The 20622-nt window shown below is 33.8% G+C and overlaps 1 protein-coding gene across 4 annotated transcripts; it reads left to right on the top strand.

Annotated features, from left to right (window-relative positions):
* Positions 1-13030: 13030 nt before the first annotated feature.
* On the top strand, positions 13031-19181 carry LOC134533693 (uncharacterized). 4 transcript variants are annotated; one of them, XR_010075368.1, is made up of 4 exons: positions 13031-13409; positions 13943-14085; positions 15456-16060; positions 18838-19181. XR_010075368.1 is itself a non-coding variant. In XM_063371252.1 (3 exons), the coding sequence occupies exons 1-3, from the start codon at positions 15959-15961 to the stop codon at positions 19061-19063; spliced, it is 465 nt and encodes a 154-aa protein (XP_063227322.1). In that variant the 5' UTR covers positions 15680-15958; the 3' UTR covers positions 19064-19181. The 4 variants fall into 4 exon arrangements, 1 of the variants encoding a protein (XP_063227322.1); XR_010075367.1 differs by having other exon boundaries at positions 13031-14085; XR_010075369.1 differs by lacking the exon at positions 18838-19181 and adding an exon at positions 17260-17709 and having other exon boundaries at positions 13031-14085.
* Positions 19182-20622: the final 1441 nt, after the last annotated feature.

Here is a 20622-nt window from a genome sequence, read left to right as displayed (position 1 = left end):
TTAATTTAAATTTAAAATTTTGCCAAACATACTAGTTGGCGGCTCAGTAGGAGCCTTGAATACCCAAAATTATTTAAAAAATTGTAAATATAATACTAGTTTTATTTATTTAATTATCATTAAGATTGTTATTCCACATCGTTCTGACAGCCTGTTCAAAGTTATGTTAATATTGTTAAATATATATATATATATATATAACTAATATTATGTAAAACCTTTCTTAAAGTCCCACAGCATAATGCGGTCTAAAATCACCATCTCATCAACATTCACTATGAAGTTGTTACGTGTACATACTTGCACATACTTGGTACTGTTATTCCAACGCAATACAGCACAGCTGGGAGACATTTTGCTAAATGTTTTATCGGGACTGGGCGGGTGACTCACTTGATGATGCGTTGGGCGGTTCACCACGATCCATGCAGTAACTGGTAAAAGTGCGTCTCGCAACTTTACTGGAAGGCGGACCAGACACGGCCTTTCCTGGCACGTAAAAGGACGTATTTTGTAGCCGAAGTCCACCGCTGACGGTTGACGATGGACAGATCCAGAATGACAACCGAATTGCAAGATACCAAATTTTCGATTATTTTTACAGCGCGCCCGATCATCACATGTCTCGTGCATACCCAAATTTCTTCAGATCCTCACTTACAGTACTTTAGAACGCTTCAAAATTCACGCTCAGCTCTTACACGCCCCGGCATAACGCGAATATCGCGCGAAGTTACGTCCGCGAGATCTCGACCGTCGCGACTCGCGGCTCGGCCGCCACGCAGCGCTGTAGTCGTGCGCGGCAGACAGTAGTCATTGTCCTGCATTCTTACATCCCATAAAGTATGTTTTACGCTGCCCATGTACGTAAAACTAAAACAATAAAAATACTTAAAATTAACTAAATTATAATTTAGCTTCTCACAGTCTTTAAAATGTTCCTGTATTTATTTCACGATCATTAAACCAACCTTAGAAAAACTTACAACTAAATATAGATACTATAATAACAAACCAAAAGGGCAAACTAAATAATAAAAATATAAGACAGTTAAATAAAATCAAACAGCATAAAAACCGTGATAAAAAATTACCTTCAATAATTTAAATTCAAAAAGGGAAATAAACTGTGTTCCAAAAATGTGGCACATGCCACATAGTCAAATGTCGCTGGAGCTGTTGGAGCCAACGACTGTAGAGCCAAAGACAGCTGGTGTTATTTCTCGAACCTGTCATTTACTGTATATGGTAATTTTAGTTAATTTTGTTTCCTGGAATAAACTTTTATTATTGATCAAGGAAAGAACCAAGGACATAAAAAGATTGAATCAATCATAATTTTTGGCGACTTTTTAGTGATTTTTTTGGAATCATACCCAAATTTCTATCTTAAAAATTATAATTTCAATATGGTGGCCAAGATGGTCGACAAGATGGTGGATGTGAAGGTAATAAATACTATAAAATATGATGGCAGTGCACTCTATCAGATGGCTTTTGTACTATGTGACACTAGAACTCCTATCGATTACTAAAAACAAGAAGGCGATGGCGTCCTCTAGCATTTTATAAGTGTTAACTATTGCAACTGGTATCGAGTATTGAAAACGAAGATGGCAGCAACGTCATCTAGTCGGTGATGCTATTATTCATTTAAATTAAAAACAAAATTTACAATTCCGAATATGTGTGTTATATTTTATATACATTATTTAAATCTCCTTCTGGTATATTTATCGATGGACGTGCGGTCAAAGGTGTATGTTTTACAACCCAAGTTCCGAACTATCATGGGTCGAATCACCGTGGTTCCAATATATTTTGTATATATAAAAAATTAATTTAATATGTCGATAAGGACCGCAACAACATTGTCTAATAATTGAATATCGAACTAACGTGCACGAGACAGAGCGATCCTTGTGCTCTCTAAGAAAAAACCGCAGAAACAAAGATGTCTGCATTCAAGCTGGTGGCCTTCAGCAGACGACAAATAAAACCAAGATCGCGCTTGTGACATAATCCAAGATGGTGACCTCCAGCAGACGACAACAATATGGCAGCTGTGTCGTAAGAATCTAAAAAAGGGGCTATGTCATCAGATACAAGGTGGTGGCCGTAATGACGATTGCAACGTTATATGATCCAAGGTGGCGACCGTAACTAAAAGTGCAACGATGATGTCATACAAGTCTAAGATGGCGGGCTTAACGAAAAGTGCAACATTCGGGGAGTGGGATGTTTGATTTCAAGATGGTATAATTCAAACTGACGACTGAGGTCAACTTTCATGGTCACGGTCAAAGGCAAATGTCAAAGTTAAAGATCAAGGTCAAAGTCAAATGTTAAGGTCAAATAAGATGTGAAGTTCAAGGTCAAAGTTAGAGTTTATGGTTATTCAAGAAAGCTTCCGTGACGTCATGATGGTCGTTCATTGACCCCGTCCTCTCAATTCTCAACCAGCAATTTGGGCCAGCTTCGGCCAAAATTTACTACAACATATTCACAATAAAATATATTTGTTTTTCCGTTGTGTATTAAAAAAAATATTATCTCAACTTGCGGACTGAGTCATTCTTTACCAAGAAATATTTAAGAGGTGGTCAGCGCATGAAATTTTCGACACGTTAACTTTTCCTTCCTTGTTAACCCTGGTTTTATATCCTTCATGCAGAAGCGCGAGGGTATTATGTTCGTGTGTGTGTGTGTGGGGGGGGGGGGGGCTTTCAAGGCGTTCGTGCAGCGTGGGCCGGCGGTTTCTCCGACGCTGATAAAGCCGTCTTTACTGCCTGCGGAATGCGCTCGTCGCGATAGGGCGAGGTGGCACGGGCGTTGGCGCGATGCTTCGAGGAGAAGGTAGGGGGGGGGGATATGCCCCACCCCTCGCTCCCATGATGCACTGCGAGCGAAACTCTAATGAAGACATTACCGCACGGAACTCCGCCGGGGGTGAGTTACGACCCCGCGGGGTGCTTACGTCGGGGGGTCTGTCCCCGCCCCGCCCTCCCCCTCCCCCAGCCTGGCCGTTTATCGAATAACATCAACCCCCTTCCACCCCTTTCCTTCGCCATTCGCCACGTCATTGCATTTCCAGTTCCCCCCTGCGTGACTGTTTTCAACTGCGGGTCAGGGCGCGCCGGAAATGCGACAGCTGTGTCCAACTGCACACTGCATTGTGATAATCACCTCGCACGAGAGATAATACGCGAGAGTGTGCGTGCATGTATATATAAACATTAAACGTTTGTTTCTACACGGCAACAAATGTTTATGGGTATTTATGAAGGATGGAGGTGTTTATAAATAAATAATTTTTATTTGTCACGATATACTTAACAAACTTATCCATACACATTCGTTTGCAATTATTTACGAAAATATACATTAAAAGTTATTATAAACAAAATTTAAAAAATATATATTTTTTAAAATTACGCGTATCTATTATATACAAGTCCGTCATTGTATATTTCTCACTCTCACAATCACCAACATTGTATGTTCGTATAGGTAACACCAGTCATTACTAACCACACCAACTTACTCTGTTTTTATTTCTTCCTCACTTCTCAGAACAAATGCATGCTATACTCTACCATGCACAGATCGCGCCTCAGACGGATTTCATCGGTCCATCAGAATTCTCACCAACTGTTTGTCGTCCTGTGAAAATTATATAATAACAGAGTTAACACTCCCCCCCCCCCCCCAAATCCTAAATCCTCCAGAGGCCTGTCCTTTGCAGACGAAGTTGTTTAAGGAAGACATGAGCAACCAATTTTTGGAATGTGGCAGTTTAACGTCAGTGGAGAAACCAACCTGCCGGTAAAGCCAATTCACTATAGTGACGTCAGCACTGCAGTAACTGGTGGGGATGTTACGTGGCTAAGTACCCTCTGGATGGCCTCAACATTAGATGAATAATAATGAGCCAAAAAGTGAAAATTACCATACAAATATTCATAACCAAAAATGAGTCCTTTATTTATATTAATTCTAAATATTATAATTTTTTGTAAAGTTTTTGAAACATGTAAATTTTTTATTTGAAATTTTGAATATTTTTTAAAAATATCCCTGTAAGACGAAAGTTGGTAAGTTGGAAAATTTAATAATAGTTTTGAGAGCTTTAAGATCTTGATTAAAATTTTGTTTAAATATTTTTGTAAAATTATGAAATAGAGGAATTAGGATATAGATTTACACAAATAAACCACGCCAAGCCTATCAAGTTCCCAACAGTTGTAATTAAAATGTATCGTAAAGCACATTTGCAACCTGAGTTGCCTGTGTCTAATATGACCTGGTTATAAATGTGGACCAGTAGCGACCATTTGTTTAGAAAAAAAACATTCGCTTGAATCATCCACAGACTAGCGTAAGGTACGCACGTGTCATCCATGAATGTGTTAATCGAATTAGTTGATTAAATTTTAAATTTAATGAAGTTCATATTAGGCACAGGTACGCGAGTTAACAAAACATAATCAATTATCATATTGAAATATTTTTTCTTTGGAAAATGGTGAATGTTTCGTTATTCCCAACTCACACTCCAAGCAGTCGAAAACATTTACTCGTACACGTGTGTGTTATTTTCTTACTAATTGTCAGATATGCTGGACGTAGAAATTGTGCGTGGGTAAGAAATAGAAAGCCTAGTGCACGGTTTGCATTCATTAGGGACGCTGAACATTACATTTAATCATTTGATGTAGTTCAAATTAATACTTAGCTCCACGCTCACATCTACCTATTAGTATCTCATTAATTAATACTTCACCCTAAACACTGTAAAATGTTAAGAATTTTAAAACGTAAGAAACATTCATGGAATTAAAAAAAAATCCATTGTATTTTTTTTTCATAGTCAGCTCTCAACAGTGACACCCCAAAATAAATCTTCATAAATAACTTTAAATTTATTTCGACGTTATGAATCAATAGTACGGGGAAAAAAATCATGATTCAACTAATTATCTTAGATACATTTTTGTAATAAAAACTTTAAAAGTAAAAAATCTTCAAACTATACAAAATTGAAGGGCCAATAAAAGGTACATATTAAATCGTAGTGTGGCGTGGATATTCAACGTTTATGACTCTTCACATGAAAAGTATTTATTTCTGCAAATCACCTATTTTTCTGGTTGAAATATGAATGTTTCATATATATATATATATATATATATATATATATATATATGAAACATTAAATATATTGTTTTGACCCTTTGAAAATCAAATATCTTTATAAGTTCAATGTAGATTTTTTTTCTCACAAAACTAGTAAATAACTAATCAGTGGTGGAATCATACCAATAAATACTGTTTAAATACTGTGGAGTGCTCTTTGAAGCTTGTTACAGTTGTCATGTTTTTTTTTATTGCTGACTCGTGTTTTTCAATGGTGAAACTCCACTTTAAAATTTCGTGTAATTTATAGGCTGTATTAGCTTTTCTCTTTATTTACTTTAAAGTATTAAAAATATTTATAAATATTATAACAAAACCATTTTATTGTTTACTAAAAAAGAATTCTTAGAACGTCGGTTCTCTGTATAACATAATATAATTATATTTAATATGACTTATCCACTATTTATTTTTTGAAGCATTTACTTGCTTAACCAATATGATAACTATTTATGCTCATTTTAGATATAAAACTACAAAAAGTCATACATAAAATTAATTTGAAAAACCAATCTATTTATACTTCTGGTCGAGTTCTAATATTCATGTATAAAGCTTTTCCTATTGCATCATGTTTTCGAGGATTACTAACAATTTTGCCTAAAAATCTATATGCCTAGTTTAAAATAAATGTTTTAATAAAAGTTTTAGAAATGACCTTTAACTACGGGAGAGTAACTATATATGTATTGTTTTCTATTTTGATTGCGATAGTAAATTGATCTCTTAAAATAGTGATAAACTTTTTCCTATAATGCTTCTCCTTTATAATTCCCATTTGAAAAATTATTTAAAAGTCGTATTTATATAAAATTCTACTAGTCAACCTATTCGTCAAAACACTTTAGTACTTACTTACTGTGCTATTTGATAGAGTAATATTTGACAGAGTGATTCTGTTTTCAAGAGTACCATGGACGTTTTGTATCACAGCAACCATATTTGATTGGCGTAGTCACAATAAGAAAAACTTGCCCTCACACATAGCCAATCACGATAGAAATTCTGCCAACATGAACATGGTATGTGGAAGTCTGTAAAGCAGGCAGAGTGTTCCGTAGAACGCAATTATTTCGAGTAATAGATAATAATATGTCGTTCAAAGCGACCTGAGAAATTTGCGTTTTTTTTAAGGCACCAGGATGAACTCACACACTTGTACACATAAAGTCGGTATCTGTGTCCAGTGGATGCTGCCACATCTTACCTTCCGGTAGGATTGCATGTGATTGTGTCATTTTAATTTTTTAATATTTATTATGGTTTTGTCCTTAGTAGCGTGTCAAAACTACTTACGGTCAAATGAGTACATAGTAACGGGTATAATACATTCCAGCCTGTCTCCAGATAAACAAGACATTTGCAGGTTTCTAAGCATTCATATTTGAAAACTGAACAACAGTCATTGGTAGCAGAAATAAGAGGGTGACAATGAAAAAGAACTTGATATTTGACGGTATGTGACATTTAAATTAATTAAATACTAGATATTCGACGTTATGTCTTTTCTTAAACCAATTTATTGTCTGGTAAATTATAATAATCCTGAAGAAAATTGGTTTCAGCATTACAAAAAATTGATCATAATAGTTGTAAATCTAAGTTCAGTATTAAAATATATACTATTAGCATATGTGCATATGCATATTAGCATATATACTAGCATGTGTTTGTTACTTTTATTTAAGTTCCTTTGAAAATAAACCAGATGAAAAGTTGCAGATATTGGGTTTTAACAACAATTGTATAAATAGTATGCAAAGTGGATAGATCTTGTTAATTTTCCGTTGCATTGTGCGGAAACCTTTCGTTGCACCAAATAATTATTATTTTAAAACTACATTCCTCTTGACATTTTATTTTTAAGCTTAGTAGTTATAATTTACTTTTATTTTCATTAAAAATAACCTATTTAATTCACTGTATAATATTTTTTTAAAAAATAAGATAGAGATGAACATTAATAAAACATCTATACTATTAGTAAAACTGTTCAAGGTAAATTGTCTGTACATTATTATAAAATATTAAAAAAAGAAAGAAAAGGCAGTCATGCGGACTGTCGACAGAAGTTAAAACGTAAAACTTTGTTTTTAAATGTATAATATAACAAAATTTATACGTCAAATGTACGTAAGAAAATGATTTTGGTGTTATAGGCCTATCACTAGCATGTCGGTGACGCGAACCCATAAGTCTTGCCCCTACCAATAATAACTTTAAAATTAGAAGAAATTAAGCTTTATCTTTTAAAAAAACTAAATAAACAAAATAAAAAACAAAACCTCAACTTAACTACCTACTAAGAAATAGCCAATACCCGCAATATGTATCACACAATAACGTTAAAAATTTTTGGAAAATAAAAATGAAATGAAACATTTATAACTTTAAAATTAGAATAAATGAAGTTTCATCCTTGAAAAATAAAAAAAACTATGAATGTAAATCTATAAATGTTCAACATTCGATACGTAAATAAATAAACAAAGGAAAATCGCTCAACGCGGTCAATTTAACTTCACTTACTGCTACTACAGCATGTCGGTGACGTGAACACACAAGATTTTACCCATACATAAAGAGTCCAATACGCACATGATACATACAGTCGAGTATATACAATGTATTAGTGTATATATGCGTAGGTATACATCTACACAGGACGCTGTGCGTCGCCAGTCTGGCGAAACATATAACTAGCATGTCGGTAACGTGAAGTTTTGTCTCTACCAAAAATCGCTCAACGCGGCTAAAGTTTTCAGTTCAAAATTTGTTTCAAACTTACATTTAGAACTACCACCTCCTTTGATGAGAGAGAAAAACGTATGGAAACAACAGATTACTACAAGAACCTATACTTTTTTTTTGTTAATATTTCATCAGCAAGAGTTAGTTTATTTAATACAATAAACTTGTCGCAAGTAGTTTCTATTCCTGCCAAAAGGTGTCGCCACGTGATGTGTTGAGGTAAATATTTATATTTTTCATGTGGGATGCGGGATACTCTCTCACGATCTCAAGAGAAAGAGGGCTTAGCTAGAAATCAAGAAGAAGGAAGTTTTTATAGCATGATAGTGTTTCTCAGCTGTTTTAAGGCGTATTACTCTACTGATTAATGATTCTTTTTTGTTTGAATCCCACATGAGTAAAATATTGTAAAAGCTGATTTTTTAACAGGAACTAAACAATTTATAAGAAACTATGATGATATTTGCATATCTTATCTAGAAAAAAAATACATGATGGAATTGCTTTCTCAGGAATCACCAGAAATACTCGGAGAATATCAACAGAAGTCTCACCAGAAATAACTAGGAGCACACGGAGAAGTCCAACAAAATATTGACACGAATAATTAGGATCTCACGTAGAAAACTAACAGAAGTCTCGCCAGGATTGACCAGAAACACGAAAAATACATCTCAGTTCCGAGAAGGTACGAGTGAATGTAAATTTTTTGTTTCTTATTATTCGTGATGATGACTTATTTTTGGCGTATTTTCTTGGTTTCACTCTGTGTTAGATCACATACACTACAAATTTTTTTCGAGATTCAAATGTTATTTTAATAGGCTAGTATACAGCTCTCTTTCTGTTTTTCGTACTTTAAAGCGATTCCAACAAGTACTTTTCATGTACTGGTTTAATATATTCAACCATGTTTTAACGTATTGGTGTGATGACCGGCAAGCGAAGGCATGCGTGCCTCTAGCGAGCATCTGGGCGTGGACCCGTCACTTCTGTAAACTTGCGAAACTCTCCCCACGCGCGAGGTCAAAGTCTTAAACGGTTCACCCAGTGACAGACGGAATTTCTTCAGCCAGCGCCTGCCTCTAGCCTTGTGAGTTTAATTTTAACTTTTTGGCTAACGTGCTTGAATTTAGATTCTTTGACTAGTCGTAATTCACTTAAACTGGAAGTTATATTTCTATGCAAGGCAAGAAAAAATACAAATTTGGTGAGTGGGTATCAATCAATTCGTCCTTGCCATAAGAATAACTGGCACTTAGGGTGTGCCAGTTCCTGTATGTTCTGACCTGGTGGTTCTTGTAATATCGATGTTTTTTATTTATTGTATCCCATAGATTTAATGGTTAAGTATATAAATATAACCAATTTAATTAACCCTATACTGCCTGGCATCAAACCGTGGATGAAAATCTATTGAACCATTCATTACATTAATAAGTGACTTTTTTGATGTTTTTTAAATTTTTACCCAAATTTATAGCTTTTTAATTACAGATTTTCAATACGGTGGCCAAGATGTACCACAATATGTAGGATATCGCGACAGTTGGCTGACACTGTTAATAAAAAAATACGGCACTCTAGCGGGCAAAAATTAAACTAATATGACGGTTGCACACTCAAGCAGATGAAAACAATGTGTTGGACCCAAGATAGCGGCCCCCAGCCGACTAAAGCTAGATGGCCTCCATGAAGTCATACTGGATGATGTAATATCTACCTTGGCATGAGTGGCGGGCAGTCGGTCTGCTAGTGGCTTCTGTGGAGGAAGGATTATTCGTCATTTTTAATTGAATTTCCTTACCGAGTTCGAACCGAGAATTCTATGAAATAAGAATATATTTTTTATTAAAAGTTTTATTTATTATTTATTATTTAATTTAAAATTTTTCCCGAAATCTAACATAAACAAAACGGATTTTCAATATGGCGGACTAATTTTAAAACTGCGGAATGTTTTTTTATTAAAATTAAATTACTGATGTATTAAAATTTTAGAATTATTCCCGAATTCCTAGCTTAATATTTACAGGTTTTCAAATTGGTGGCCATAACGAAAACTGCAACTAAGACGGTTGATGTCAAGGCAATGACCTCAGCGACTTAGGGCGGTTTAAGACTCTTTGGGGACATTTTAAGCCTCCGGAATTTTTGGAGGATAAAACAGGAATTATTCTTTCGAAGCGAGAATTTTTACTTCGAGATAGGGACATTTTTAGGAATTTTGAGGAATGATGAGACATTTTTGTGAATTTTGAATTCATTTAGCACCAAAAATGGCCGCTGGGACGACAACAACCAAGCAGGTAGTCAGATCCTAAACTGAGCCCGGCTCCTCACGAGAAACCCTGTCCTCGGACCGGATATTATATACTACTCAGAATTAAAAAGAGATATACTTTTACTAGAGGAGTCAGATCATAACAAGCCTACCACATTTTTTTTAGAAAATACCGGTTTCTGATATATAGTCTGATAATTATTATTAATATTATTATTATAATTGAATAGCGGTTCTTTATATCCTTCATATGCTTGCATCGCCGGTAATTTTGCACTGTCACTTGCGCCACTGTTGCTTACGAGTTCTCCTGCCGGTCCGCAACCAGCTTTTCCCCTGCCAAGGGCTTGGTCGTAGCCACTGAAGATTCAATTAATTCCCTCGGGGCCACATTTGTCATTCGTAATGTCCTCGCCCACAGTCTTATTGCTCCCGCCCCCAGAGTGCACCGGCCGTCGAGGGTTGCGGACCGTACAGAGAACGTCCGTCGGGGAGGGAGCGGTAACTGGACGAAGGGTGCGGACCGTACAGAGAACGTACGTCGACGGACAAGGGGGGAGAGCGGTTCCCGGCGGAGGGGGGCGGACAGCAGAGGGAACGTCCGTCGTCGGGGAGGAGAGCGGTCCGGAAGCGACAGCTGACACGCGACCCTCCCTGCTGCGACAAATCGCGCGCCGTCCGACTTCATAAACCCGACCACACGCTGGGCGGGCCGCGTGTTAACACGGCCGCGGACGATCTTGCGTCTAACCAGGGCTTTCTGGCCGACCACAGGGAAGGGTACTTACTGCAAGCTTGTAAACCACTATTAAGTCTTCACAAACCGCGAGACACGTTTCAGCCCAGACAGAACATGTACTTGCAACAGCGGTAAGAAGATATTTCAACCCCCGAGTAATTAATATAGATTAATAGCATTCAATTGAACTGCACAAACATAAAAGGAAAAAAAATCTTTTGTTAGACTCTCATCTTAATAAACTACCCAATACCTAACCTGCGGCTTCCTCGTGCGATTTCAGGGTATTAGTAATGTTTCACCATTGTAAGAAAAATGTGTCATAATTTAAAAAAAAAGATTTTACTAAAAAAAATAGACAAATATATTTGTCAGGTGAAAAAGAGATTTATTTTATAATAAAACCATTTAAGTCTGTTATTTTTTGAGGGCCTATAGATTAAGTTTACGATTTGGTAAGTCAAACTTTTGTGTATTCGATTATTTATTTAACCTCGATGAAATAACCTTTACTCTTGTTTTCATTTAATGTGGTAGCCAGGCCAAAACATTGTGAAACAAGCACCTGTGTAATTTTAATAAAAGAAAAGAGCGCGTGTAACTCAGTATTCCAACCTAGATTCCTAAGTGTATCGTTAGGGGTAAAACGGTAGACGGAGAAAAAGAGAGAAAGAATTTTTTTTTCTAAATAAACATGAATTATCAAATTATTACTCATTTCCAAATAACTGCTGATGTTATTAATAATTATTGATCAATGAATAATGATAAATTCGCAATAAATATTACTCGCTGTTGGAATATTCACACCATTAAAAGTTGTATTAAATTGTCAGGACCCAAACTATAGCACGAAAAAAATTCTAACTATTTATACACATTATATAATTCGATAAATTTTATTCTCAATTACATTTATAACGTTACTTAGTATTAGACAGCAAAAAACCATTTATACAATTAAATAACAAAATACAGCGCGGGAATTTTGGCTTTCATTTCTTTTCAGGTACCTATTTAAGAATCCTAATTTTTTTAAAATTATTTTTAACTTTTTTCAAATAGAAATAAATATATAAATATGAGTTAACAAAATTAGTACTCACTTCAAAATAAAAGGTTAGGATATGAATATTTATTGATCAATCAACATTGATTACTAAACAATAAATAAGACTCACAATAAATACAATTACAAAATACACACTTACAATTCAAAAATTGTTCTAACGTTTGTAGTTTCCCTTTCATTTATTTTGTTTATAGCTATGCTAACAATAATTAAAAAATGTTTCACCATATTACAGATACCTACATTATAGTAAGATTATTTAAACAATCACATCTTAATATGAAAAGTAGAATACATCCTTTCAGCTGATTAGCTGTCTGGTTATTTTTAACAAAAAAAATATTACAATAATTTTCAAATCGTCTTTTTCATCTTTCATTTAGAAATATTTATAGTTAAATAAGGAAATTACCGTTCACTAAATAAAACTAATTTGAACCCGTTTTTACTACCACAAGTGTGATTTCCAAAATATTACAATTCTTTTACATTTATATTAAGTTCAAAATTATCTTGCCAAATGCAATATATAGTCCATCCACGGTAACCTCCTACTTTTTTTAACGAACCTTTGAAAAAACACACCAGGATGCAGCATGTTTGGTTCGTTTGCAAAAATACTTTCCATCATATGCATATTAAACATGCATTAACACTAAATTACCGTATAATGATGTTAAATAAAATTTTACAAAAAAAGTAACTATCTATGTACAATATTATTAATATTAATGATCTCGCATGTGTGTAAATGAAACAGTGAGAGAAGTGGTGTGTTGGCAATGATTAGAACGAAATAGTTCCATAGCCAAAATATATATTTTTTGACTTTCCGCGTGTATTTAAGAATTTGTGTGGGTATTTGTTAAGTTTGAACATTTTTTTAAATCTCTGTTGAAATAAAAACGTTATGTTAACGGTAAAAAAATATTACGTGCCAAAACTGTGGTCGCGCATTAATAATGTTAATAGTCACTTGTTTGTTTTCTCTTTCAGCCGTTTGCAGTCTGCACAGATTACGCCATATTGCAGTGTGTTTTAATATATTACTGACCGTGAAATAATGTACAGTTTATGTTTCAGGATTTTGTGTTAATATTGTGTATTTTAACTTTGTTATATTATTTATTATCTACTATTGTAATGATGGAATTTGTTATCGTTTTGATATTTTGTGTGGTTCTTGTGATTGCTGTAATGGTAATTGGTTCCGGAATGGGGAAAGCTACTTCTTCGCAGCGTCAGATGGACATCATTAACGTCGCTCAGAACTTATATGTTTTAATTAGGAAAGGCGACTTGAAGAAATGTGACGTTACGCAGACGACCGCGTTTCTTCTCAACATCGCAAAGTCAACTGTTCTCAAGTAAGTAGGCTTTTTTCGTTTTCATGCACGTAAAAAAAATATCGACTGTGTCCTAAGTATTGTCGGCCTGTGTTTTAACTCACGAGGTTTTTTGTGTTTTATTTCCAATTTATATTTTTTGGTGTGAGACAACACCGCCATGTGGCGTCTCTGTTGAAAAGTTAACCTAAAATCATATTAGGCCTACTCAGGTCCTAACAATAACAATATAGGCACTTTCAAGTATTTTTATGGGTGTGATACACGTTTGTTTATAACGATGTTTATAAACTTTATGATAGGTTTAACTATAACATAAGGGAGTGATTTTATAATTTGCATTTAATTAGTTTTTCATCTGTTTGGGAGATCACAAAATAAATAAAAAAACACTTCATTAATTTCGTGGACAAAGTCTGTCATGTTTCCATTTAGTGACCACAAAGCAAATATTTGTGACAAAATGCCATATTTGGAACACTGCCTAACTGCGTATTGTGAACGGGTCCCCGGAAAAGTGTTATGACAAATGTTTTTTTTTTTTTTTTGGTTAGGTACTACAAGAAAGACATTGAAGAAGTTTCAACACCAGGAAAAAAGAGGAAAAAAAGGCCACAGGAAGGAAAGTCACTTGACACAGTCGACGATTTCACAGTAAATGCAATCAGGAATGCAATTTACAGGATGTACGCTGAAGGTAAAAATTTGATACTGAAGAGTAGTTTCAATATCACTGGGGTAGGCCCTACTTAATTGTATTCATTTCATATATCCATATGCAGATTGACCGGTTCAGTTTTTTTCCCGATATCATCTGTCCTTTAAAAATACTTAACATTTTTGGGTGGTTTGTTAGGTTTCTTTATTGATATGGTATTGATATATAGAATATTGTGCAACATATGAAATAGGTACACGTCCTTTTAAGGTTAGGTTAAAGATAGAAAGAAAATTGTTACATTCTAAAACTACAAGTAATGTTTATATCGTTATACACAGTATACATATTAAATAACCTCAACTTTTATGATGTATCAGAAGGTTAAATAATGACTATTTCCAGTATCAATAATATCCAGTTGTGCGCTTTAGCAGTAATTGGTTACAAATTAGTGAGTTGTGGTCTAAGCAAGCATGGTTATTAAAAAAAAAATTGGGATACTTAATTGGCTAAATTGTACTGTGTGGCAGGGTCCAGTACAATATATATTCTATTGCAAAATAGTGTCATGCCCCGCCTAACCCTTTAGAAAATATAGGGGTATTGTTATTTTATAAACAATAGGCCTACGTACTTCATTGTAATGAAGTATCATATGAAAACACAACTTAGCCAGACAAACTGTGTGTTAGTGTATGAAGTAACAGAAGGTTATAAAACAGTAAAAGTTTAGTATCGCGTATCCGATTCGATACATTGATCCTGATCGCATGATCCTGCAAATATTGATCCTGTGATTGATGATGCTTGCTTTTCTAATTTATTACGTTTAAAAATCCTGTACAAAACCAAAACTAAAAACCTGTGATGTAGTAATGAGTTATGATTTAAAGTTGAATAATAATGAAAATATATATGTTTTATTAAACTTATGATAATTATTCTTGCTATAACACAATATTTGATTATGTTCAGGATCTTTGATCTGAATAAATGAAAAAAAGCATGCACCACACGATCAATAGGATGTACAGGTTCATGCATAAAGATCTAGGGATCACATGGGATACACGATACAAAACATTTACCTATAACACAGTGTAGAGCTTGTAACTTATTGATTGCTAAATTGAATGCTGAAATAATAATGTTTTACACAACTTCAATACAAACGCGCAATATAATCGTCATATCATTGCAGACAAAAATACTGCAATGTAGAATTCCTCTAAGCAAACTACAAAATTTAAATTAATTTAAAAGTATTTTTGAAATGTAAGTTTATTAAAACTATTTAATAAATGTAAATTGTGCACTTAAATTATCTTCTACGGGGTTGTGGTTTCGCTTAGTTTTGTGTACCTCTGTTATTTCATGTATTGTTAATGTATGCAATAAATTTACAGGTTTGAATGTTACAGTCGACACCATTTTGAAAGAAATCAGGGAAAGACAAATAGATTATTATGGTGGAAGATCAAGTCTTCATAAATTGTTAAAGAAGATGGGATTTTCATGGACAACTGTTGATGGACGAAAAGCTTTGATAGAGAATGAAAACATAGTATTGAAGCGAATAGATTTCTTGAGAAAGTATAAAGAATAAAAAGAAAGAGGTGCCAATTTCATATTTGTTGATGAAACATGGATTTTCCAGAGAGGCAAGGCATTAACTTATTTGAAAATTTGTTCTGTGGTCCAATACAAAGTATTTCATTTCCATTTCATATATTTTTCAGGAACTGTATCAAAGTCATGGCAGGACAAGAGTCTACAATCTGCGAAGAGACGTACTGTTGGAGATGGTAAAAGGTTTATTGTTGTTAATGCTGGAGGGCGCACTGGCTTTGTGCCAGGAGCAGGATTACTTTTTGTTTCAGGTCAGAAGACTGCAGACTACCATGGCGAGATGAATGGGGAAACTTTCTTGATGTGGTTTGAAGACATGTTGGTGCATCTGGAGGAACCCAGTGTCATTATAATGGACAATGCTTCATATCACAGCACCCAGGTATGTGCAATGGTAAAGCAGTGTCTTTTTATTGCTCAAATTGTAATGTGAAAAATTTACATGTGTATAAGTACGAATATTCGAGACTAATACATTTTGCCAGCAATAATTGTTATCTTAATAGTATGCCTACACTACATTTTTATAAACTATAATGTTTGAGCTGAAATTGATTACACACACACACAGATATATATATATATATATATATATATATATATATATATATATATATATAATTGAATTACATCATAGTGCAAACTAATTTAGTAGAGGGTTTGAAATACCAAATAAAATTTTTTTATTGCAAATAGCATTTGAAAATGACATAATTACTTGTTTGGTAAAAGGACCCACTTTATGAATGCTCTGTTGCCCTACTTAATAAATTAAAATAATATTTTCAAAAAAATTTCTAGTCACTAAACTAACATGCTTTGTTAAATTAAGAAATTCATTACGACAATATGCCAAAACACATGTTTGCTTTGCATAAGTACAGTAGAACCCTGTTATAATTTGTTTTTAAGGGGCTACAAGAAAAAAAAAACATAAGCAGGAAATTCAATTTAGTACTTTTTAGTGTGGATTTATTGCCAATGGACTCAACAAGCTGCATAAAGATATATTTGATGCTCCAATTTGCTTGTAGCAAGCCAAAAACAATTTTTCTTTAACATCATGGTGCTTCCAGCTTCTATCTGCTTTGTCTTTACTTACACATTGTCTCATTGCTGTAAAATTGTCTCATTTCTGTATAATTGTCATAATTCACGACAGTGTTTACAGTGGAAATGCTTAAGTCCAGTTCTTTTGCCACTTGAACATGTGATTTAAGTGAATACATTTGAAAACACACAGAATGGCTAAAAATTTATGAATTTATTTGTTTTCCAAGGGTGTCAACAGGCAGTTAACTGCTAACATACACATATACATAGACAGTATAGACAAAGGCTTTTAATTTTTTTCGTCTTCTAAAATTTTATGAAGTGAACATTACAAGCACGAAACGCATAATTTGTGAAACATTATATCCAGGAATTAAATACATTGTCCTTATAGGGAAAATATTGGACTTGAAAAATAATACATTATAGGCAGGAAAACTTTATAAGCAGTAAAATTGTAACAGGGTTCTACTGTCATGAATTCTTATCAGCTACTTGAGTATTTAGTTAAATGTTGGCATAACGTAGGTTGAGAAAACACCTACAACGAACTGGACCAAGGATGCACTGATCGCGTGGCTGGAGAAGAATGAGATAAAACATGAAAATAATTTGTTGAAAGTGGAGCTGCTGAGAATAGCTAAACAAAACAAGCCCCGAATACGGTATATTATTTCGTTTTTTTACAGCATTTCTTTAAAAGTGAGATAGTTGCAAAAAATTACGTATACACCTTGTTCTAACACACTTTTCAGATATGAGGTAGACGAGTTGGCTCGTAACTATGGCCACGAAATTCTACGACTCCCACCCTATCACTGCCACTATAATGCAATCGAACTAGTTTGGGCTCAATGTAAACACCATTACAATAGTAACGTGGGGCGGGCCAAGAGATTTGACAATGATGCAGTTGCAGCCATCTGGAAAGAGGCTCTTGATGCTTCCCCACCAGAGAGGTATTTTCATGTTGCATGACCAATGGGGTATTCCTTTTGAAGTAGAAATTGTTTTATTTTCCTGTAGAACATTCCTCAAGCTTCAGCAAAACCTTTACCATACATTTTTACATAATACGTAAGTATTGTTGCCTAGCAGCCTGGTCCTACCATTCCTTTTGATAACTTTGTGTGTTAGTGTGTGTATAGTGTGATTATCATTTTGTGTATATTCATATACCAGTAATACAGTTTTAAAACAATTGGTAAAAATAAGTGGTTTGAATTTGTGTAGTTGTCGTTTTGAAAATGTGTTGCATGTATGTGTTTGTGTTCGTGTTTGTGTTTGTAATTTTATTCCCATTTGATTCATACATATCTGTGTAGTTTCTAGATCTAACAGTGGTGACTTATTTGCAAGGTTTTTTTTTTTTGTAATTGCAGTCCATTTGCAATTGTTTCATTTCCATAAATAGTTTTGTATTTATTAGTAATTGTGATATTACTTTCTGTTATGCTTAATCTTGTGTCAATGACTTTAAAGTTATGGTGGGTTCAGTGCTGTAGGCAGATTTCAATATTCAGATAAAATTTCAACGTAGAGAATTTTGAATATTTTCATCTAGCGAACTTGAATAGGTATTTACACATGTAGTTCTTGCACATTAGTATTTTCAAAAGTTATGTTATTATAGTGAAATACATATACAGTAAATCATCAAAACTATTCAAAAAATTAAATTTTCGCTATATCTCACTGTTTTTGTCTGGGACAAATTTTAACCAAAAACAAACACAAAAGTTATGAAATAAATATTTTATCATATGAATTATAAGCCTTTATTGATAACATAGAAAATATTTACAGCTTTATTATATCTTGAATAAACCACTCAAATTTTTTTTTTCAGATAACATAAAACAAAACATGTTACTTCAAGTATTAAATAATAGCTTTGATAGTTGAGGAAAACACATTAAATGAGTTTTGTTGTGTTTAAAAATAGTTTCTTGTGGAGTGAGTTCAAAATTGTATGTAATAAAGAGCATGCCATGCATTGTTTACTATGCCGTTTTGACAGAAACAAACATATTTTGTTATAGAGTGGTTTTTGCTATAAACAGGTCATTTATATAGAGGTTTTACTGTATACATTAATTTTTTTAGATGGGCGAGGTGTGTGGATCACGTGGAGAAGCTAATTCAAGCAGACTGGGAGAGAGAAGTCCACATAGACAGCGGCACCATTCCTCCACTCATCATCCACCTCGGCGAGGATAGTTCAAGTGAAGACAGTGACAGCGAAGAATTTGAGGTTACGACACAGCAAGTAGATGGAGACAGTGAAGTACTGGCAGTTCCTCTTGATGATTTACCCGGGTGTTCTTATTGAGGTCTGTATGTAATAAACACCTGGGCAACTGTAAGTATTGGGGTTTGAAACATTTTTTTTTTCTTTTATGCATTCCCATTAAGTATGTTGATTACTGGAACTTTATGTTTTAACTTTATATTACACATATTATAAAATTAATAATAAATTTCATTTCTGGATTCGTATAGGTGTATGTGAAACATTTTATTTTGTTGTGTCTCTTCATTTTTCAGTGAACTTACTTGGAAAACAAAAAGCCAGTCCCCATCCAGGGCCACAAATAAATAATGCATATAAGTGGTATAGAAATTACTGTCAATTCTTTACCACAATTTTACTGTTCATAAAATTATGATTTTGTCTAATAAGTATACTCAGGAAAATGTATACAACCATATTTTTATTTGTGGCCTTAACCGGCAAAATGGTAGGGGTTTATTAAATAAAAGAAGAAAATTCATTTTTAAATGTTTTCATCTGAATTCGTTAATTTTATTAAACCTTCAATCCTTAGTCTTTTCCAGATTGCTTAGATGGACAGCCATATGTATAATTTACAATACTTTTTTTTTTCAGATGCAGAAAACTGTGTTGAACTGTACTAAAGGATGATATTTATTGCTTACATAAATGTTGTAAATTTATATGTTCTAAAAATTTACTTTAAATTATATGTTATTTCTTTAGCTAACAAACTTATTTTTTAATATTTTTACCATTGGGTATCATAAATGTTATGCACATATACATGTATACTTAGATCATATTCAAATTACTTATATATATATATATATATATATATATACACACACACACACACACACACATTGTTTTGACAGCTGGTGATTGTAAACAAACCATTTGACATTTGTCACATGGCAATGTTTTTGTTTACATACGGCGGAAGGATACATAGTGACATTAAAGTAGATCCGGTGAAAAGCAGGGCTTCAGAAAAGTAGGAGGTTACCGTGGATGGACTATACACACAAATTTTGTGAACATCATGTAGCAAATTTTTTATGCCTGTATTGAAATTACATTAACTACAGTTACAAACTAGGTTTAAGTTATGTTAAAAAATATTTGCTAATATCTTATATGAAATTTTATTGGTTTAGTATTGTGCAGTAATGCAGGGCACAGAGATGCACAAAAATATATTTTATTCATTACTTTTATAAATTTTATTATTATATATTTCATTATATACTTACTGATTAAATTATTTTTAGTCCCTACAACGACTTCGTTTATGAGCCCCTTAAAACAATTGTACTTGTCGTATAATGAATTTGGTTGTTATTAAAAGTATTTTAGAAGTGTAACCTCTTTGGGCGCAATGGAAGTAAAATTTCAAGGCCGAATTCATTGCAACGTTTTCGTGAAACATTGATTTTTTTTCTCCTAACTTAACTAAAAACCAAGTGTATTTGGGAGCGGTCCGGGTTATGGTGGAGACTAAGTGCGTCTCAGGTCGAATCCTGTACTCTTTACTCATGCTGGGTTTAAGCCATGCAGGGAGGGTCACATGCTTCGTGTGTTAGGAGGGGGATTGCCCAGCCATGGATGTGATT

This window comes from Bacillus rossius, chromosome 7, assembly GCF_032445375.1.
Source record: "Bacillus rossius redtenbacheri isolate Brsri chromosome 7, Brsri_v3, whole genome shotgun sequence".
In the NCBI taxonomy this organism is placed as follows: domain Eukaryota; kingdom Metazoa; phylum Arthropoda; class Insecta; order Phasmatodea; family Bacillidae; genus Bacillus; species Bacillus rossius.
Note: the sequence above shows the minus strand (reverse complement) of the source record. Positions and strands in the feature narration are given on the sequence as shown.

Excerpts from the sequence above, each read along its gene's own strand:
- LOC134533693 (XM_063371252.1), top strand. The coding sequence starts at position 15,959 with ATGAATGGGGAAACTTTCTTGATGTGGTTTGAAGACATGTTGGTGCAT. Across the intron at positions 16,061-17,259 it reads CTTCATATCACAGCACCCAG|GTTGAGAAAACACCTACAAC; the intron begins GTATGTGCAATG and ends GGCATAACGTAG. Across the intron at positions 17,397-18,837 it reads CAAAACAAGCCCCGAATACG|ATGGGCGAGGTGTGTGGATC; the intron begins GTATATTATTTC and ends TAATTTTTTTAG.